At 41.7% G+C, this 21,604-nt stretch overlaps 1 protein-coding gene across 20 annotated transcripts in view; it reads right to left on the bottom strand.

The window, feature by feature from the left end:
* CADPS (calcium dependent secretion activator) overlaps nucleotides 1-21,604 on the bottom strand; it is a 434,847-nt gene that overhangs the window by 74,023 nt on the left and 339,220 nt on the right. For all 20 annotated transcript variants that reach the window (XM_077275863.1, XM_077275861.1, XM_077275860.1 and 17 more), the window contains 2 exons: nucleotides 19,433-19,588; nucleotides 11,132-11,279 (listed from right to left, as the gene is read on the bottom strand). In XM_077275863.1, coding sequence (XP_077131978.1) covers nucleotides 11,132-11,279; nucleotides 19,433-19,588 — 304 coding nt within the window. The remainder of the gene's footprint in view (nucleotides 1-11,131; nucleotides 11,280-19,432; nucleotides 19,589-21,604) is intronic.

Here is a 21,604-nt window from a genome sequence, read left to right on the forward strand (position 1 = left end):
GTGATTGATATTATTGAGAAGTCGAAGGAACTGCAGCAACTCAGCCACGAAGTGGAGACCCTGTAATGTTACAGAGCGGGTCACCGAATGATGTGGTGCAGAGGTCAGAAAAGTCACCAACACTCTGCTGACTCCATAACTGCAGAGTCCAGCCCTCCTCTGGAATTAACATCAGCATAAACACTGCACCCCCAACCGGGAACTTCATGTCTAAGCAGTTGCATACAGCCTTACATCACCAAGCACAATGATGAACATTGGATGGAGTGGTGTAAAGCTATCACCAGTGGACTTTGGAGGAAACATGTTTTGTGCAGTGATGGATCACACTTCTCCATCTGGCATCTGATGGATTGGAGTGAGTTTGATGAGTGCCAGGATAATGTTACCCTCCTGACTGCATTGTGCCTGCTGCACAGTTTTGGTGGAGGTCACTTTGTACATGCAGTATGACCTGTGGACGGCATGGTAAAGAGAAGGAGAAACAGAACAGAATAATATGTAGGTTTGTTGTAAACGATTCAGTATATCTTGTACTTTTTTCACTGAAATCCCTGGTGTCTGTATGCATTTGAGTCCAGTGGATGGTCCTACTAGTGATTAACAAGTACCTTTGCATGCACAATCATGCAGAGAAAACTAAGAGCAATAGGAAGTTCCACACTCTCTCTGGATCCCTAGTCACCCCAGTGATTCCATCAATTCATATACTATTACAAATGGATTTTTGAATTTTCTTTGTCCAAAAATGACATTCCGCACATTGGTCTATTCATAGCTTGAGTAAGGGTACATGACCCAAAACGCTGCTGTACTTCACTTCATGGTGTAATAACTTTTTTTGGATAGGAGGGTAGAAAATAAAAAAAGGTTTCAAAAAGACTTTCCTTTTTGTGTATATTCTTGGTGTGCTATTAATTTATGCAATATTAATTTTCTGATACAGAGAAGACTGTCAGTCACTGCCTGGCCGCCATACTAATATTGTGGCTACTGGGAGAAAAATAACTTTTCCCTCATGCCCGGAGCTCCTGCAGTCATTGCTCACAGCATTGTGGGCGGTAGCTGTAAGCACGCCCCAGCACTTTGACAGATCACTGTTCAGATGTGCTGCAGAGAGAGCTTTCAAGGAAAGTGCCAGGCTGCTGCTGACTGTGGTGAATGTAGCCGCTCTGTAAAAGCCTCTATGACTGTAAGCAGGTGGCTTCAGGGAAGAATAAAGTTCATTTTCTCTTGGTAGCTGCACTCTTTGTGTGGTGGCCAGGCAGCATTGTAATGCTATTTACCTGACGATTGATCCAATATCTTCAGGTTAATAGCGTTTGTGGACATGATTGGTTCCCTATAAATAATCATAAAGAGTATATCATCTCATCAATAGCTTTACTTCCCATTGCGCCCTTCGAGCGTTACTTTCGACAAATAGTAATGGATCAGAACGTCAGACTATTTTAAAAACCAGCAACTTTCAAAGTTGCTTCATACCATAGTTTAGTGTGAGACAGTAACTTATGCACTGATAATTTCCATGTGTTTCATGTGTCTATCAACTCAGCTTTTCTTTAAAAATACCATACCACAGCAACTGTCACTTTCCATAGCACTTATGCTACATTACCTCAGAACAGCTTCACACAACACATTCGTTAGCCCAATTCCCTGTTAATTTGAGTGACACTTTTCAGCAGTGTGTATATTCCATGTATCTTGCCGAGACATCCTGGGATTACTGGCTGTAAGGTAATTTAGCAGGTGGACGTTCTAGGTTATAAAGCATTAGAGCCAGTTCGAGTTCTACAAAGGTTGTTCGATATACAGTAAATAGTCTTTAATGTCTATTGTTCCTTCAAGAGGTTGGTAGCCAAACAATTTTTGCTTTAAAAGGACTCATTTTATCTTAACCCCCTAAAAAAAATCAATAGTCACCTCCAATGATATCCTCTGCTTCCTTTCCAATGTCCCCCGAGTTCCCAGCCAGTCTCTTCTTTCTGATTCTTCTTGAGAAGCAAAAAATGGTGCTCAGCTAGTCACTGGATGAGGCGGGTGACAACTGTGGCTACTGATTGGCTGAGAGGGCATTTTCTGTGCATTGAGGTGGGACCAGGAAAAAGAGACCCACGGGGATATGGGAGCCTTAGAACAGGAGAGCTGGGTGGAGATGAGTATTGTTTTTTTGTCACTCTAAGATATTTAAACAAAAAAATTGAATGGCCAGACAAAACCTTTAAAGCTAGCCTTCTTTTAGATTCATAAATGCCGATTATTGGAATAAGTGAAAGGGTTTCCCAATCACCTAATTTTTTTCAAAACAGCTTAGAATTCAATAAAATCCTAAAAGAAATAATCCCTTACCCTTTGCTGATGTTTAACCCTGCTGATGCTTATAAACCCCCCCATTAGTCTTTTTTCCTCCGGAGCAGAGAGTGGTCACATGTCATGCACAGTATGGGAAGACTAAGTGCAACACGAGGGGAATGAAGCCCAAATGCTATGGAAAGGGGACTGGAGACCCCTAGGCAGATCTATTAGCACCCTGCCTTCCCTACTGTCTCTATATTGTTTCCACACCAATCGTTGAGCAGGAACCTAAGCCCTGTATGTCCCTAGAGCAAGGCCCTGAATAGGGAAGGGGGATGTGCACTGGTCAGTCCCCACTGCACTCTAAAGACAAGAAGGGAGACAAACAAGCGGGGAGAAACTATACTTAAGCAGACTCCAGAGAAGTAACACCAAACATCCTCCAAGAGCACCAGAAACAAAGTAAGCTGACTGCTATAGCTCCAAACGTTCACAAGCAAATATGTGAATATCACCGGCAACTCCCTGAAGCAGACTGAGAGTCTATAAACACCCAGGTCCAGGTGTGTCAATTAGAGCCAGAGGGAGGTTGCCACTGGGTCCAAAAGTCAGAAGGATTAAGAAGGTGTCTGCAATGTCAAATGCAGAGACCTTATGCAGCCAGATGCAGAGCGACAGTCTGTAGCATCTGACACACCTGTGACATCACATGTCAACATGTCATTGCTAGTGCATGAAGCACAGAGATCAAAGGTAGACCATGGAATCATGGGACAAGCCAAGGAGCAGCAGGGAATAGTAAGGTCAGTTATACTTATTATGTTATTTTATAGCATTATGGCAATTAGGTGGATTGTAGAGATGAGCAAATTGATACATAATTAAATTGATTAAGAATGTCCCAGAAAATTAAACATTTTCTGGAATCTATTGATGTCTGGAAGTGGGTTAAAATAAAAAAGACTTTATGCTCATCTTTCTTCCAGTTCTTACACAGTGACTGCTGCTTCTACTGCAGGTCCCTGTTTTTCTGTCAATCCATTCTGGCACTGAAGCCAATCTGAGGCCTGTGACTGGCCCCATCACAGTCACTTGGAGTTGTAGCCTAACACATCATCTTGGAAAGCCAATAAGAGGCTTCAAACTGGCTTCAGCGCCAGAATAATAAGTTGTGTCTTGAATGTACAGAAGACCAAGGAGCTATGGTGGAAGTAGAGGTGGCGGCGTAAGCAGTGGAAAGGTGAGTATGCAGTTCCCTCTCTTCACTAAAACTGAAGCAGATTTTTTGGATCGAATCTAAGACAACCATGACTGACAGAAAAGCACTCACAATTAACTTGAATGTTCCTGTTCCTCACTGGAAAATCACCACGTGCCATATAAATACAGGTGACTTTTTATAGGTTCTTTAGGTGCCTTCAGCCACTAAGGATTGGGTTTGATAGCTATACTCCTTTAGGCATATAAATGGAAATAATAACCCAATCACTTGATTTTTAGTTATGTTGCCACTTCATAGGTTCTGCTTTGAATGCATTCTTGTAATGGTCCATTATGACTCATTTATCATAGACCTTTTCCAAGTCGTAACACCAGAAATGTAAGATTGGTTTGGGACCATTTTCAGTGAGAAGATCTGGATCATCCCAAATTGTATTTTTTCAAATGGTAATTTATATATATTTTTTTTATTTCTATGGGGTTAATATATGTAATAAAATAGTGATCTGGAAGTTTCTTTCAAAGCTTTTCTGTCCTCTTATATCACCTTCCTTGGAAAAAATGATCAATACGTCTTCCTACCACATAATACAGCAAGAGCGTCTATTCATCTCAAGTGAGACAAGTGGGATTCTGTGGCAAATAAAGCACAATGATTGATTGTTTAGTTAGAATATACTTCTTTTAATGATACCTTTAATTTTAACTCCTTTACCTCTGAAAAATCCCAGTGGCACCTGTTACAATACAATCTTTCCCCAGACTGGAGGAAGGAATTAGAAAGTTGAGAATGCTGTATTGTTTGCATCGAACATAATTACAGCCTTTGGAAGAGTGTAGAATTTCTATACAACTGGATCACACAACCGTAAACATTAACGATTTACTGTACGATAGCATCAGTGTAAAGAAATAATTCTTTCTTCAAAAGTCATAGGGATGACATGTCCAGGAGCCAACTAAATGGCAGACTGCACAGTAATCTAGAAAACGCATTGTCTGTAGGAGTCTCGCGGATGTAAAGGACAGATGTTAAACGTGATGCAAACAACAGAACAACAAATTACATGGATAACAATGAGATGTATTGTTTCATAAATACATGTCAATGAAACAAGATATAGGATAGGAATCTACAGTTTTTCAGTGCTTCGAATTGACCGAGGCTCTTATGTCTAAGCCATTGGTTGATTAACGACACTTTTTTGGATTGCAAATAATGATTTTATACCTGTTTGGCCCTAGTGATGAAGACCCCCAAATCTTGTTCAGTTGACAACTATTCCTTCGAAAGCCCCCATAGACATGTGCGCTTCACTCCCGCATGTGTTCTCAATCGGAAGAGGAAGAAAGTCACTTGAGGATATCTCCATTAACGACAAGATCGGTCATTGTCATGATCTCAATGGCAAGAGAACATAGCATAAGCATATATAGGAACTAGCTCTTGGAAGATGGGAACTGAGCTGACCATGAACTAAACCTAACGCACAACTAGCAGTGGCCGGGTAGCATGCCTACGTTGATTCTAGATGCCCAGCACCAGCCGGAGGACTAAATAAAGCTAGCAGAGGAAAATATTAGTCCTAGCTCACCTCTAGAGAAATACCCCGAAAGGAGACAGAGGCCCCCCACATGTATTGGCGGTGAGTTGAGATGAAATAACAAACGTAGTATGAAAATAGGTTTAGCAAATTTGAGGTCCACTTACTACATAGCAGAAGACAGAAAGGACACTTTCATGGTCAGCTGAAAACCCTATCAAAAACACCATCCAGAAATTACTTTAAAACTCTGGCATTAACTCATAACACCAGAGTGGCAATTCCTGTTCACAAGAGCTTTCCAGACACAGTAACGAAACTACAGCTGTGAACTGGAACAAAAATGCAAAAACAAACATGGACAAGAGTCCAACTTATCTAGTAGTTGTCTAGGAGCAGGAACAAGCACAGAGAGGCTTCTGATAACATTGTTGACCGGCAAGCAACTAACAGAGCAGCAAGGTTATATAGCGACTCCCACATCTTGATGGGAACAGGTGAACAGAGAAGATGAAGACACCAGTTCAATTCCACCAGTAGCCACCGGGGGAGCCAGAATCCAAATTCACAACAGTACCCCCCCCTCAAGGAGGGGGCACCGAACCCTCACCAGAACCACCAGGGCGATCAGGATGGGCCCTATGAAAGGCACGAACCAGATCAGAGGCATGAACATCAGATGCATTCACCCAAGAATTATCCTCCTGGCCGTATCCCTTCCACTTGACCAGATACTGGAGTCTCCGTCTGGAAACACGAGAGTCTAAGATTTTCTCCACAACGTACTCCAACTCACCCTCAACCAACACCGGAGCAGGAGGCTCAACGGAAGGCACAACCGGTACCTCATACCTGCGCAATAATGACCGATGAAAAACGTTATGAATAGAAAAGGATGCAGGGAGGTCCAAACGGAAGGAAACAGGGTTAAGAATCTCCAATATCTTATACGGGCCGATGAACCGAGGCTTAAACTTAGGAGAAGAGACCCTCATAGGGACAAAACGAGAAGACAACCACACCAAATCCCCAACACAAAGCCGAGGACCAACACGACGGTGGCGGTTGGCAAAAAGCTGAGTCTTCTCCTGGGACAACCTCAAATTGTCCACCACCTGCCCCCAGATCTGATGCAATCTCTCCACCACAGCATCCACTCCAGGACAATCCGAAGATTCCACCTGACCAGAGGAAAATCGAGGATGAAACCCCGAATTACAGAAAAACGGGGACACCAAAGTGGCAGAGCTGGCCCGATTATTGAGAGCGAACTCCGCCAATGGCAAAAAAGCAACCCAATCATCCTGGTCAGCAGACACAAAACACCTCAGATATGTCTCCAGGGTCTGATTAATCCGCTCGGTCTGGCCATTCGTCTGAGGATGGAAAGCGGACGAAAAAGATAAATCTATGCCCATCCTAGCACAGAATGCCCGCCAAAATCTAGACACGAATTGGGTCCCTCTGTCAGAAACGATATTCTCAGGAATACCATGCAAACGAACAACATTTTGAAAAAACAGAGGAACCAACTCGGAAGAAGAAGGTAACTTGGGCAGAGGAACCAAATGGACCATCTTAGAAAAACGGTCACACACCACCCAGATGACAGACATCTTCTGAGAAACAGGCAGATCTGAAATAAAATCCATCGAGATGTGCGTCCAAGGCCTCTTAGGAATAGGCAAGGGCAACAACAATCCACTAGCCCGAGAACAACAAGGCTTGGCCCGAGCACAAACGTCACAAGACTGCACAAAGCCTCGCACATCTCGTGACAGGGAAGGCCACCAGAAGGACCTTGCCACCAAATCCCTGGTACCAAAAATGCCAGGATGACCTGCCAACGCAGAAGAATGAACCTCAGAGATGACTCTACTGGTCCAATCATCAGGAACAAACAGTTTATCAGGTGGGCAACGATCAGGTCTATCCGCCTGAAACTCCTGCAAGGCCCGCCGCAGGTCTGGAGAAACGGCTGACAATACCACTCCATCCTTAAGGATACCTGTGGGCTCAGAGTTACCAGGCGAGTCAGGCTCAAAACTCCTAGAAAGGGCATCCGCCTTAACATTCTTAGAACCCGGTAGGTATGACACCACAAAATTAAACCGAGAGAAAAATAATGACCAGCGCGCCTGTCTAGGATTCAGGCGCCTGGCGGTCTCAAGATAAATCAAATTTTTGTGGTCAGTCAATACCACCACCTGATGTCTGGCCCCCTCAAGCCAATGGCGCCACTCCTCAAAAGCCCACTTCATGGCCAAAAGCTCCCGATTCCCAACATCATAATTCCGCTCAGCGGGCGAAAATTTACGGGAAAAGAAGGCACAAGGCCTCATCACGGAGCAGTCAGAACTTTTCTGCGACAACACTGCCCCAGCTCCGATCTCAGAAGCGTCGACCTCAACCTGAAAAGGTAGAGCAACATCAGGCTGACGCAACACAGGGGCAGAGGAAAAACGGCGCTTAAGCTCCCGAAAGGCCTCCACAGCATCAGGGGACCAATCAGCAACATCAGCACCCTTCTTAGTCAAATCGGTCAATGGCTTAGCAATATCCGAAAAACCAGCAATAAATCGACGATAAAAGTTAGCAAAGCCCAAAAATTTCTGAAGACTCTTAAGAGAAGAGGGCTGCGTCCAATCACAAATAGCTTGAACCTTGACAGGATCCATTTCAATGGAAGAGGGGGAAAAAATATATCCCAAAAAGGAAATCCTCTGTACCCCAAAAACACACTTAGAACCCTTCACACACAAAGAATTAGACCGCAAAACCTGAAAAACCCTCCTGACTTGCTGGACATGAGAGTCCCAGTCATCCGAAAAAATCAGAATATCATCCAGATACACAATCATAAATTTATCCAAATAATCGCGAAAAATATCATGCATAAAGGACTGGAAAACTGACGGAGCATTAGAAAGACCAAACGGCATCACTAAATACTCAAAGTGGCCCTCGGGCGTATTAAATGCGGTTTTCCACTCATCCCCCTGCCTGATTCGCACCAAATTATACGCCCCACGAAGGTCAATCTTAGAGAACCACTTGGCCCCCTTTATACGAGCAAACAAATCAGTCAGCAACGGCAATGGGTATTGATATTTAACAGTGATTTTATTCAAAAGCCGATAATCAATACATGGTCTCAAAGAGCCGTCTTTTTTTGACACAAAGAAAAAACCGGCTCCTAAGGGAGATGACGATGGACGAATATGTCCCTTTTCCAAGGACTCCTTTATATATTCTCGCATAGCAGCGTGTTCAGGCACAGACAGATTAAATAAACGACCCTTTGGGTATTTACTACCCGGGATTAAATCTATGGCACAATCGCACTCTCGGTGCGGAGGTAACGAACCAAGCTTGGATTCTTCAAAGACGTCACGATAGTCAGACAGGAACTCAGGAATTTCAGAGGGAATGGATGATGAAATGGAAACCACAGGTACATCCCCATGAGCCCCCTTACATCCCCAGCTCAACACAGACATAGCTCTCCAGTCGAGGACTGGGTTGTGAGATTGCAGCCAAGGCAATCCTAGCACCAAATCATCATGTAGATTATACAGCACCAGAAAGCGAACAATCTCCTGGTGATCCGGATTAATACGCATAGTCACTTGTGTCCAGTATTGTGGTTTATTATTAGCCAATGGGGTGGAGTCAATCCCCTTCAGAGGAATAGGAGTCTCCAAAGGCTCTAAATCATACCCACAGCGTTTGGCAAAGGACCAATCCATAAGACTCAAAGCGGCGCCAGAGTCGACATAGGCGTCCGTGGTAATAGATGACAAAGAGCAAATCAGGGTCACAGATAGAATAAATTTAGACGGTAAGGTGCAAATGGAAACAGATTTACCAAGCTTTTTAGTGCGCTTAGAGCATGCTGATATAACATGAGTAGAATCACCACAATAGAAACACAACCCATTTTTCCGTCTAAAATTCTGCCGCTCGCTTCGGGACAGAATTCTATCACACTGCATACTCTCTGGCGACTTCTCAGTGGACACCGCCAGATGGTGCACTGGTTTGCGCTCCCGCAAACGCCTATCGATCTGAATAGCCATTGTCATGGACTCATTCAGACCCGCAGGCACAGGGAACCCCACCATAACATCCTTAATGGCATCAGAGAGACCCTCTCTGAAAGTCGCCGCCAGGGCGCACTCATTCCACTGAGTAAGCACAGACCATTTACGGAATCTTTGGCAGTAAATTTCCGCTTCATCTTGCCCCTGAGATAGGGACATCAAAGTTTTTTCTGCCTGAAGCTCCAAATGAGGTTCGTCATAAAGCAACCCCAAGGCCAGAAAAAACGCATCCACATTGAGCAACGCAGGATCCCCTGGTGTCAATGAAAAAGCCCAGTCTTGAGGGTCGCCCCGGAGCAAGGAAATCACAATCCTGACCTGCTGTGCAGGGTCTCCGGCAGAGCGAGATTTCAGGGACAAAAATAATTTGCAATTATTTCGAAAATTCTGAAACCCGGATCTATTTCCCGAGAAAAATTCCGGCAAAGGAATTCTCGGCTCAGATACAGGTGCATGACAAACAAAATCTTGCAAATTTTGTACCTTCGTGGCGAGATTATTCAAACCTGCAATTACACTCTGAAGATCCATTACAAACAGGTGGACACAGAGCCATTCAAGGGTTAAGAGGAGGTAAGAAGCAGCTAGACAGCAATTAAGGGCTAGGCAGCAAAACTCTGAGGGGAAAAAAAAAAAAAATTTCCCTTCAACACTTCTTTTTCTCCTGCTTCAGCCCAAACAATTAACACTTTGAGGCCGGTCAAACTGTCATGATCTCAATGGCAAGAGAACATAGCATAAGCATATATAGGAACTAGCTCTTGGAAGATGGGAACTGAGCTGACCATGAACTAAACCTAACGCACAACTAGCAGTGGCCGGGTAGCATGCCTACGTTGATTCTAGATGCCCAGCACCAGCCGGAGGACTAAATAAAGCTAGCAGAGGAAAATATTAGTCCTAGCTCACCTCTAGAGAAATACCCCGAAAGGAGACAGAGGCCCCCCACATGTATTGGCGGTGAGTTGAGATGAAATAACAAACGTAGTATGAAAATAGGTTTAGCAAATTTGAGGTCCACTTACTACATAGCAGAAGACAGAAAGGACACTTTCATGGTCAGCTGAAAACCCTATCAAAAACACCATCCAGAAATTACTTTAAAACTCTGGCATTAACTCATAACACCAGAGTGGCAATTCCTGTTCACAAGAGCTTTCCAGACACAGTAACGAAACTACAGCTGTGAACTGGAACAAAAATGCAAAAACAAACATGGACAAGAGTCCAACTTATCTAGTAGTTGTCTAGGAGCAGGAACAAGCACAGAGAGGCTTCTGATAACATTGTTGACCGGCAAGCAACTAACAGAGCAGCAAGGTTATATAGCGACTCCCACATCTTGATGGGAACAGGTGAACAGAGAAGATGAAGACACCAGTTCAATTCCACCAGTAGCCACCGGGGGAGCCAGAATCCAAATTCACAACAGGTCATGGTGGAATCATAGAATGTTAGAGTTGGAAGGGACCACCAGGGTCATCGTGTCCAACTCTCTGCTCAATGCAGGATTCAAATCCAAAAGCCCAATCTTTTTTACCTCTGACACCTGTTGTCCAGGGAATGATGGTAACCCTCCCTCAGAGTGAGACGGTCAGTGAGGGTACAGGGTGTTGGACGCAACCGGCACCAGTTTACTGAAGACCGCCGGGAGATGAATCTGTACGAGCACTGGTGAGGCCGGCCTCGGTACGCTCTTTTAAGGTGGCAGAAACAGACACCAGAGACAAAGAGGCCAAGGCAGTGCCGAAGACCCTACCCGCAGTCCCGATCCTATGCACAGAAAGGTTATTACACCCAAATTTCAAATACAAATAATAAACCACCATAAGGATTTCTTCCATAAAGGCATCTATTGAACTTGTATAACACTGCCATCATGGCCATGCCTTCACTTTAAAATTGTGATGACAGGTTCTCTTTAAGTTATAGGTAGAAAATCACATTTCACGGTTCTATTGTTACCTCTTGTCCCATTTCCATACTGCAGAGTTTTGTTGACTGCGCTTTTGCATCCACCATGACATTGAACATGGTACAGATTGACTGAGGCACCCGGAAATCTGTGGATCTGCTGGTTTTCTGCAACTTCACTTCAAATGCAATTCTAGTTCTATTGAAAAATAAGGAATGTTTGTATCAGAAATGATCATTGTCAAAAAAATATAATAAAATAATATTCATCTGGACATCACACTGGAAAAAATAAGGCACTTTAATTTAATTCACATTATTTATATATATAATAGTCTGCATTTACGTATCGTAACTTACAGACATCAGTCATTCTTCTTTTTCAGTATCTATTCATGATCAGTTCAATAATCCTCATGTATTAGGACTGAATATGTAAAGGCTGACGTCTGCGGTAGGCTTGAGAAAGGCAGAGAAATCTGCCGAAACGTTGCTGTTAATGGATCAGTAAAGCCACTTTTTTTACTTTTATTTTTTGGAGTGCTGCCTGTTTTTTCTGATTATCTATCTATCTATCTATCTATCTATCTATCTATCTATCTATCTATCTATCTATCATGTATCTATCTATCTATCATGTATCTATCTATCATGTATCTATCTATCTATCTATCTATCTATTATCTATCTATCATCTATCTATCTATCTATCTATCTATCTATCTATCATGTATCTATCTATCTATCATGTATCTATCTATCATGTATCTATCTATCTATCTATCTATTATCTATCTATCATCTATCTATCTATTATCTATCTATTATCTATCTATTATCTATCTATCTATAAATCTATCTATCTATCTATCTATCTATCTATCTATTATCTATCTATTTTCTATCTATCTATTATCTATCTATCTATCTATCTATCTATCTATCTATCTATTATCTCTATCTATCTATTATCTATCTATTATCTATCTATCTATCTATCTATCTATCTATCTATTATCTATCTATCTATCTATCTATCTATCTATCTATTATCTATCTATCTATCATCTATCTATCTATTATCTATCTATTATCTATCTATCTATCTATTATCTATCTATCTATAAATCTATCTATCTATTATTTATCTATTTTCTATCTATCTATTATCTATCTATCTATCTATCTATCTATCTATTATCTCTATCTATCTATTATCTATCTATCTATTAATCTATCTATCTATCTATCTATCTATCTATTATCTATCTGTCTATCTATCTATCTATCTATCTATCTATTATCTATCTATTTATCTATCTATATATTATCTATCTATCTATCTATCATCTATCTATTATCTATCTATCTATCTATCTATCTATCTATCTATCTATAAATCTATCTATCTATTATCTATCTATCTATCTATCTATCTATCTATCTATCTATTATGTATCTATTGTCTATCTATCTATCTATCTATCTATCTATCTATCTATCTATCTATTGTCTATCTATCTACAGTATCTATTATCTATTATCTATTATCTATCTATCTATCTATCATCTATCTGTCTATCTATTATCTATCTATCTATTGTCTCTATCTATCTATCTATCTATTTCAAACACCTTGAAAAAAGATAATGCAAAATGTAAATGTGTATTTTTGACAAGCGTAACTGCAAATAGCTTGATGAGCGCAGAGCTTTTAATCTATTTATTGCAATGCTTCTCTTCTATTGATTCTGACCTATTTTTAAAATACAAACGTAAGTGGAAATGTAATCTGCGTCTCATATATGCGGAACGTGGGCAGCTTCGTTTCAATCGATAACCTCACAAGAAACAAGGAAAGGGTCAGGTAAGCAATAAGGAGCTTTCGTAGATGGCAGACAGCGCCTGATCTCAGTGTGTGCGCGCAGGCTGCTGACAGAGGTGCTACCTTAAAAAGTGCTTTGCTAATTCTGGGCACATACAGCCCTGTGAGCAGCTGGTGGTTTGTGCTTCCTGTGGTGCTCTAATTGCCTCAATGAAGGCTCCATCTGCTCCCTATGACTTCAAAGAAAACTAAGGGTGCAAATGGAATCGATCAAGTGCAAACTGGGCTTTAAGCTTTGGCATGTGGAGAGGGTAGGTGTGCTTGACACTAATGCCACTGTGGGGATTCCCTCTGTGATTAGAAAGTGGCAAGAGCACAAGCCCAAGATCTGGTTTCCAAGTCCTCTTGTTGAGCATTGTGCCGGTATAATACACTCACGGCTCTTGAAACTTGTGCGTTACACCACAGATCAGTGCAGGGTAATACCGCTGGGTTTCTTCTAGGGTCTCCGATTTCTTCCAAAGACATACTGATAGGGAATGGCCAATGGCCAGGAGTCCATTAATTTAATCTATGGTTCTATTGAATAAAGAAAACGTTTAACAGAATTATGATTGGGGGGCTGCCGACCTGTAATTTGTACATTTACAGTATATGGCATATATGACCTGCACAAATATGTTGCTAGTGTTTAAAATTGGTCTCCTTATTGATACGAATGCTAGAGAAGATGGGTGTATGGAGAAAGCTATCTCTTCAAAGATGTTAAATAATGCTGTGTAGGACATAATGAAAACCATCAATGGATGGTCTCCTATTGATCTCACAGATGGGGTCAACAAGGCTCTAAAATCCTATTTCCAATGATCAATTGTGGCAGCGGCAGAGCTCACAATTAGTCAGTCTTCTCTATTCTTTGGATCAAGACATCTGGAAACCAAGAGGACATAAGGAGAAGTAAGATATATATGTAACTGCTCTACATGAGTCATTAATGACAGTTATGACCACAGGGGCTATTGAGCTTCTTAGAGGTGGTCATTTATCGGGAGATGTCTTTCGAAATCCTATAGGTACTCAAAGACTCACATCTTCCCATTCTGAAGCACTTTTCCAGAACCAAGCCAATTTATTAGCTTTGCTATCAACTCAAGTCATCGAAATTGCTCAATAGCTCTCCATACACAACTGGGTCATGTAAAGGTGACTTTACACATTAGACTTATATCTGCCAAACGCACCAATTTTGTGTATGGCTGACAATCATTCTGCCAATGTTGAGGAACAAGCATTAGGATTGTCTAATTTCAATATGTCTGATCCTTTTGTTCTCAGGAGTGATAAGCCATTGCGAGATGTTTCTAGAAGCACCTTAAGGACCCCAAAGACATTAGACTGATGTTGACTGAAGGTGGCAATATAGGCAGACTCACCCCAACAGATGATGTAGGGGGAGGTAAGGATCCAGCATGTCCGATTGTTTAATCTCAGTGAGATAAGTCACCCCGGAGGAGTTGGGTAGCGAGTTTCTCGTAGAAAACATAGGAGCGCTTGGTAATACCAAGGAATTCGAAGAGAAAGCTGCCATTCAAACTAACACCTGAACCATTGTTCAGCTGACAGCTTTCTAAAAAGTTTAACTCCCCTCTCCCCATTCATAGTAGGTGCATGCCTTCTCAGAATGAGAATATGGGGAAGTTGGGAGGAATACAGTGTGGCTATGTAAAAATCCTTCTGGTATTTCTGGTGGATTATAGGTAGCACTTGAATCGGGCATGAAGGCTAGAAGGATGAGGAAATACACAAAATATGGATAGCTAAAGGAGACAGCGCTTATACAAAAGTATATAATTTCCTAACACATATCCAGTGAGTAAATTACTGTACATTTGACAGCCATCAGGTATCAGGGAGAGTAAGTGTGGAGAAGACAAATTCTCTATCCTCGATTTTCTTGGTAGCATGAATGGAATGTAGACGTCAATGCAGATAGCGGTGGGACTGTAGCACTCCCTGCCCCCATACCAATGTACTCATTACAACGTGTCATCTTATTTACCACATACTTTAAGTAAAAATTAGTAACCTGAATAATTCGATTTTTGAGCCCTAATAAAACATTTTTCAGCACTTTCCACCATTTGAATAATTTTACATTAGCCTGACATTACAATTTCAGTGGAATTACTTTTTTTCTCTTTCCCGGTGCTCATATTTATTGTATGATGTCTAATCAACAGGCTGTGACTCCATTATTACAAGAACCCAATACCCTGCAATAAAGAGTCCCCAAATTTCTATATTTGAAAATAATCACTTTGCCTTCTCTTGGTACTTGTAAGGCTATTAATTACTGTAAGAAGATCACAAAGACCATCTGTGTACAGAGGTGTACATTTCTCAATTGTTCATTGTTCAGTCACAAATGTTTCATTATTTTGGGATTTTCTGAACTTTTAGATGAAATCAAAAATGTATGAAAATGAAGTTTTCCTAAATATAAGAACAATTTCAATTGCCCTTAAATAGCGTTCCCTTATAGATTAGAATAAAAGCTCGTACAGATGGACGAAAAATGCAGATGAGTGCTATCCATGGTTTTTACAGATAGCGCTCAAGCCCATTTTATTCTATGGGGCTGTGCTCATGTCAGAGCATGTAGAATTTGCCTCTGAAAATCGGATGGTCCCATTGCTGCAGGCCGAAGGCTGGGATGAGGGGGTGTCCGGTGCTGCTGCTTGTTTCCAGCGCTGCGGGGAGCCCAGCGGTGCTATAGGGGTGTCCGGCGCTGCTGCAGGAGTCTATGGTGCTGCTGCGGGTGTCTCTGGTGCTGCGGGGGCTCTGCTGACATTTTGTGAAAGGCCAGAGCCCCCCGCAGTTCCATGGTTTCCTGTGCAGTAGACTCCGGGAAAATGGCTGCCGAGGGGCGGCGCATGCGCAGATGGGGATCTTGGCACCAAGATCTCAGGTGATGAGATCTCAGCACTGAGATCTTCCGAGATTTTGGTGCCGAGTTCTCCATCTGCGCATATGTCGCCTCTCGGCGGGCATTTTCCCGGAGTCCCCTGCACAGGAAACCATGGAACTGCGGGGGGCTCTGGCCTTTCACAAAATGATGGCAGAGCCCCCGCAGCATTGGAGTCACCCACAGCAGCACTGGAGACCCCCACTGCAGCGCCGGACACCCCCGCAGCACCTCCAGGCACCCCACAACGCAGGACCGAACAAGCAGCAGCACTGGGCACCAGCAGCATAACGGGACACCCGAAGTGGCGCACCGCATATCAGAACACCCACTCATCCCAGCCTGCGGCCTGCAGCATCACCCCACTCCTGCCTCCTCCAGCAGCGACCCTGCTTCACAGGAGCCACCACCCCCGGTAAGCAACAAGACGCATGGATTATAAGAAGCACCACCATTTTATTAAAAAAAAATTTCCTATTTGTCTCCTCAAAATTTGGGGTGCGTTTTATAATCCATGGCGTCTTATAATGCGAAAAATACGGTAAGTAGAATAAATATTATAGACCTCAAAGATGAAAAATAAATTCAAACAAATCTTAAATCATCTGATAGTTTTGCAATTGTTCTGTTTAAATTTCTCGTTGTCTATTTTTTACAATTTCTTAATTCATATCCCCTCGACAAAAATAACAATTACAGCTTGAGTCTCCTCTGCCGGATAACTGCCCGACATGATTAAATTCAATTATATTCCAAGCGGTTAGATTGCCGTCTTCTTCTTAGATGCCAATAATGATCATGTATGTCTTCAGATACTCTTAACAAATCAGATTCATAATATGCCTGAAGAAACAAATGGAAATTTGCGACAGCGGGAAAGAAAAAAAAAAAAGCCTGTAGTGTCTGCATACTTTTACATATTTAAGAATAAATTAGATAATTGCATCTTATGAAGAGCTACGATTACATGGCGAGCCCTCTGCTTTATTCTCATCTGTCCAAACCAATGATTGTAAAGATAGCGGTAAATAAAAGAAGATTTATTGGTGCCTATCAACAACAACAACAAAAATTAAATGTGTTAAATATGATTGTAACATTCTAATATTATTTATTATCTGCATGGAAAAGACAAAAAAGGAAAACGCCTTTTAGCCATTAAAGGGACCAATCAGTTCGGCAGCCACTTAGTGATAAATGATGGATTACATTTTTCTGCTTTGGGCCACTGAAAATATGGGGACGCTAATTACTAAATGTTATCTGTAAATAAAACATACAATGCTGTAGGGGTCGGATAAAAAATAAGTATCCATTTATCGAAAGAGGTCACATAAACAGGATCACCAGCATGAAATAAGCCGTTTATTGCTGGCCTTTTCATGATTTCCTGTTCATTAAGCATAAAATTTGCTGTCGATCTTTGTAAAGAATTACTATTTCGGATGAAAAATTGCAGCCATTACAGGGATCAAATTTTGTATTGTTAAAATAATAGAAATATGAGACATAAAGATGAATGGATCAGATAAAATTCTAATTTACCAGTTTGTGCTGATACTCCTGGAAAATGTAGGACCACTTGTTATGCTCTGGGGTCTTTCCAGTAGAATATGTAAAAAATAAAAAATAAAATGTTATACTCACCTTACCGCTCAGTTCTCTGGCCCCTACGCACCTCACCATCACCCGTCTGGTCCTCATTGCATTTTCTGATCCCCACCACGAGTACTGAAATTCCTGGGCCTCTCAAACAGAGTTTGGACTTCCTGTTCTGATGAAGCTTGAGAGTTTTCTGAACGAGCGTGCCAAAGGTCACAAAGTCATGACGAACGCTATGAACGTGCATGCTTAGAACTTTCCCGGGCCTCATCAGAGCCACAAGTTCTATCTCAGTCTAAATGGCTCGGGGATTTCAGTGTTTGAAGGAAGGATCAAAAGATGCAATGAGGATCGGATGGGTGACGGTGAGGAGCAAAGGGGTCGGGGACGTGAGCAGTAAAGCGAGTATAGGTGTCATTTTTTATTTTTTGAAAAGAAGCTAAAAATGACAAGGGCATTATCAAGATAAAGTCGTTTTTGCGGTGCGATAACTGCTCATCAGGTTGAGTTTTCAGAAAGCACAACTCTTACAAAAGCTCAATGATAGATCCAGCTGCTGCTCTGCTGGTTGGGAGCTCCAATGTGAATATCAGGCTATATACTGCAAGAGCGGGTAATACTGCGCTGCTGGTAAGTAAAGAATTCCAAGGTTCTTGATGTTTGAAGGGTATGGAGTTTTTTCTCAACGCGTTTCAAAGTCTGGCTGATTTCTTCTTCTCTTCTTCCTCTCTTGTGGAAGAAGTCAGACAGACGTTGAAATGCATGGAGAATAAAGTACATAACCTTCAAACATCAAGAACCTTGGAATTCTTTGTTTACCACCTTTGCAGTGTTACCCGCTCTTCCAGTGTATAGCCTGAGTTTTTTTTTTTTACTTTTTGATGGCGTCTTATGATTCAGAAAAATGTCAGCCAGCCTGTTGTGAATTCTGCACTTGGGCTCCCTCCGGTGGTTTTGGTGGTAGTGCAGTGGTCTCTGGATTATAGGCCAGGGCAGGTGTTTCTGCTTATTGCAGCTCTATTAGGTGTTTAGGTTTGTAGGATCCATCAATCCCTGCCAGTTGTCCATTGTATCTTGGAGGGATTGCTTCTCTGTCTGGCTCCACTGCCCTGCTGTCATTTCAGCTAAGATAAGTGCCTTGTTTTGGTTCTCTGTAGCACGCTTGCAGTGTGCTTTTATGTGCAGTGCAATCTATTGTGTTTTTGTCCAGCTTGACTTGTTTGGATTTTTCTGTCATGCTGGTTTCTCTGGAGATGCAGATATACATCCTATGTCTTTAGTTAGATGTAGTATATAGTATATTCTGCTGTGGAATTTTCTAGTGTTTTAATACTGACCGCTTAGAACTCTGTCCTATCCTTTCTATCTAGCTAGAAGGGCCTCTTTTGCTAAACTCTGTTTTTTCTGCCTGTGTACGTATTTCCTCTTAAACTCACAGTCAATATTTGTGGGGGGCTGCCTATCCTTTGGGGCTCTGCTCTGAGGCAAGATAGGATTTCCCATTTCCATCTTTAGGGGTATTTAGTCCTCCGGCTGTGTCGAGGTGTCTAGGCCTGGTTAGGTACATCCCACGGCTACTTCTAGTTGCGGTGTCAGTATTAGGATTGCGGTCAGTACAGGTACCACCTACTCCAGAGATAGTCTCATGCGGCTCCAGGGTCACCGGATCATAACACCAGCCATTACTAACTAGATTTTCCAATAACACCCATTGAATGGCCAGCACTCATCTCAATTCCAGGTTGAGGCCTGTAAAGCATGTGTTGCACATAATATATCCAAATAACCTTTTGACAAAGGAAGAAAACAGGGTTTCTAGTGGCACTTACTGCAAATTCAGTTTGCACTTTTTAAAATGTTTTTTTGGAAACTAGAAATCTAGAAGTCTCGGGTCTTTTTGTTAATTAACTGGTTCAGTCATTTTTTTAGAATTTTTTTTTTTATTAAAAAATAATTTTACCTTTTCACACAAGACTCAATCATATCACTCGCCATGAGCTTAAGGCGCTGCTCAAGGTGTTTCCCAAACTCTTCTTCAGGCCAGTGGAGATCTCTAATAAATGTTTGTAGGGCATCAAGTTTCCAAAATAAATCTTCTGAAGTGGCTGATCCATTACTGATGGGGGCGACACAAGAAAACATTTTTTAGTCCAATAACCAACACAATGCCTGATGTGGAGAACATGTTAGATAAAGAGGACCTGTCACTTGCTCAAAAACAAAAATTGAGTTAAATACCTTGTAAAATTTCCTGATTTCTCCTAATTCTGCTGCTCTTTTCTATTTTGCACTCCCTCGCTCCAGTGCGATATTGAGATATTCATAGTTGTTGCTTTTAGAGCGCATTATGTGCTTGTTGTGCAACTGGGCACTTCTATTTTCTCTGGAGGCGTGCACTTTCACACTCCCCACCTAGACGCTGTCAATCACAGCTCGGCGGCTGGTCTAGTGGTTTCAGACACTGCTGAGTACACATGAGTGAATATCGTCGGATCCCTCCTTATTCGCTAATAGAGCTTACCAGATAGCTGCAGTGGGAACCTGGATACCTGGCGTGTCTGGCGCCGCTGCTGTATGTGTCATGGCTGTGTGACAGTCACAACACACATGCTCGCCACGCATGTGATGCGAATGTCACACAGCTGTCACACATGCAGCTGCGGCGTTGGACACCTGATTATCGAGAGCGCTCCAGGTATCCGGGTTCCCACTGCAGCTATTCAGTAAGCTCTATTAGTGAGACAAATAAGGAGGGATCCGACGATATTCCCTCATGTCTACTGCTGAGCTGTGATTAACATCTTCTGGGAGGGAACGGTTAAAGCTCACATCCTAAGGGAAAACTCTAAAGAAATGCTCAGTTGCACAACAACAAGAGATTTCACATATTTCATTCCTAAAGCAACAAATGTTAATATCTCTGAAACTAAGCAACGCAGAGCAAAACGGAAAAGAGAGTCAGAATCAGGGGAGCTTAGAGATTTTGAAAATGTAGCTATCTCATTTTTTTGAGCAAGTGACAGGTCCTCTTCTAGTTAACGCTAGCACCACCAACTCCAACATTACAATATCTGTGTTCTCCATCATCAGGGCTTTTTCATTACGTTTTTTTTCTTCCTAATCTAACTTTCTTTTGGTGCGGAACACAACAAATTAAATTAGACAAAACTGGATAGTTTGTATGGAATATCTCGTCCTTAATTAATAATCACATGGATGTATGTAGTTATTGAAATTAAGGATACAAACTGGGGTAATACAAGCCTTGATTGTTGACAACCACACCATAGTCGTGAACAATCAGGGATCCATGCACTTCTGGAAGAAGACCTTTAAAAGGATTTAAACTAAGTAACGGGTTGTGCCAACTAGTGGTGGGCGAGGACGTTCTCATAGAAGTAAAGACAGCCAACATCCAAAGATAACAATTTTTTTCTTTTCGGAAGAGCCTTGGAATCACATGGACTACCGTAATTTCTCTAGATTATTAGAAAGACAAGACATGATATATTTTTTTCAGATTTTTGGAAGCTATTGGATTCATGCGTACCTAGTTATTTTATTTTTTCGTGCTGAATTCTTTCCTCGCAAACCACTAACGTTAACACATCAATTTATCAGATGTTATACACACCATGCAGTACCACTTGTACTGACATCCTCTATAGAAACAGTCTGAAGTAGGCGTTTCTATTATGATAGATGCCAGCTGCATTGAGTTAATGCTGCGGAGCAATACATAGCTAATGCACACGTAGCTATCGCGGGGTGAAAATAAAAAAAAATCATATTCCCAACATGCCAAAGGTCTTGAGGTCCTGTTTTAACAAAAGTTATGGTTTAGGAACACGTCGTTTATTATAATCAGAGAAATATCTGATAAATGGAGAGAGAATAGAACTTTTTTAATAGTGAAATTAATTCTGGAAAACAGGCTCAGGAAAAGATATTCAACCAGGTACCTTGGCTCTACCATGGTAAATATTATGCTCTGTAGGTATCTGCAAAGCGACATTCACATCTTGTGAACAGTTTGCTTCCAAATGGTAAAAAAAATTAAAAAAAAAGAATATTTTTGAATTCTAAATTGAGATTTGGAACGATAAAGGTTTATGTTGAAAACGGAAGAGTA

Source organism: Ranitomeya variabilis, chromosome 8 (assembly GCF_051348905.1).
Source record: "Ranitomeya variabilis isolate aRanVar5 chromosome 8, aRanVar5.hap1, whole genome shotgun sequence".
NCBI lineage: Eukaryota > Metazoa > Chordata > Amphibia > Anura > Dendrobatidae > Ranitomeya > Ranitomeya variabilis.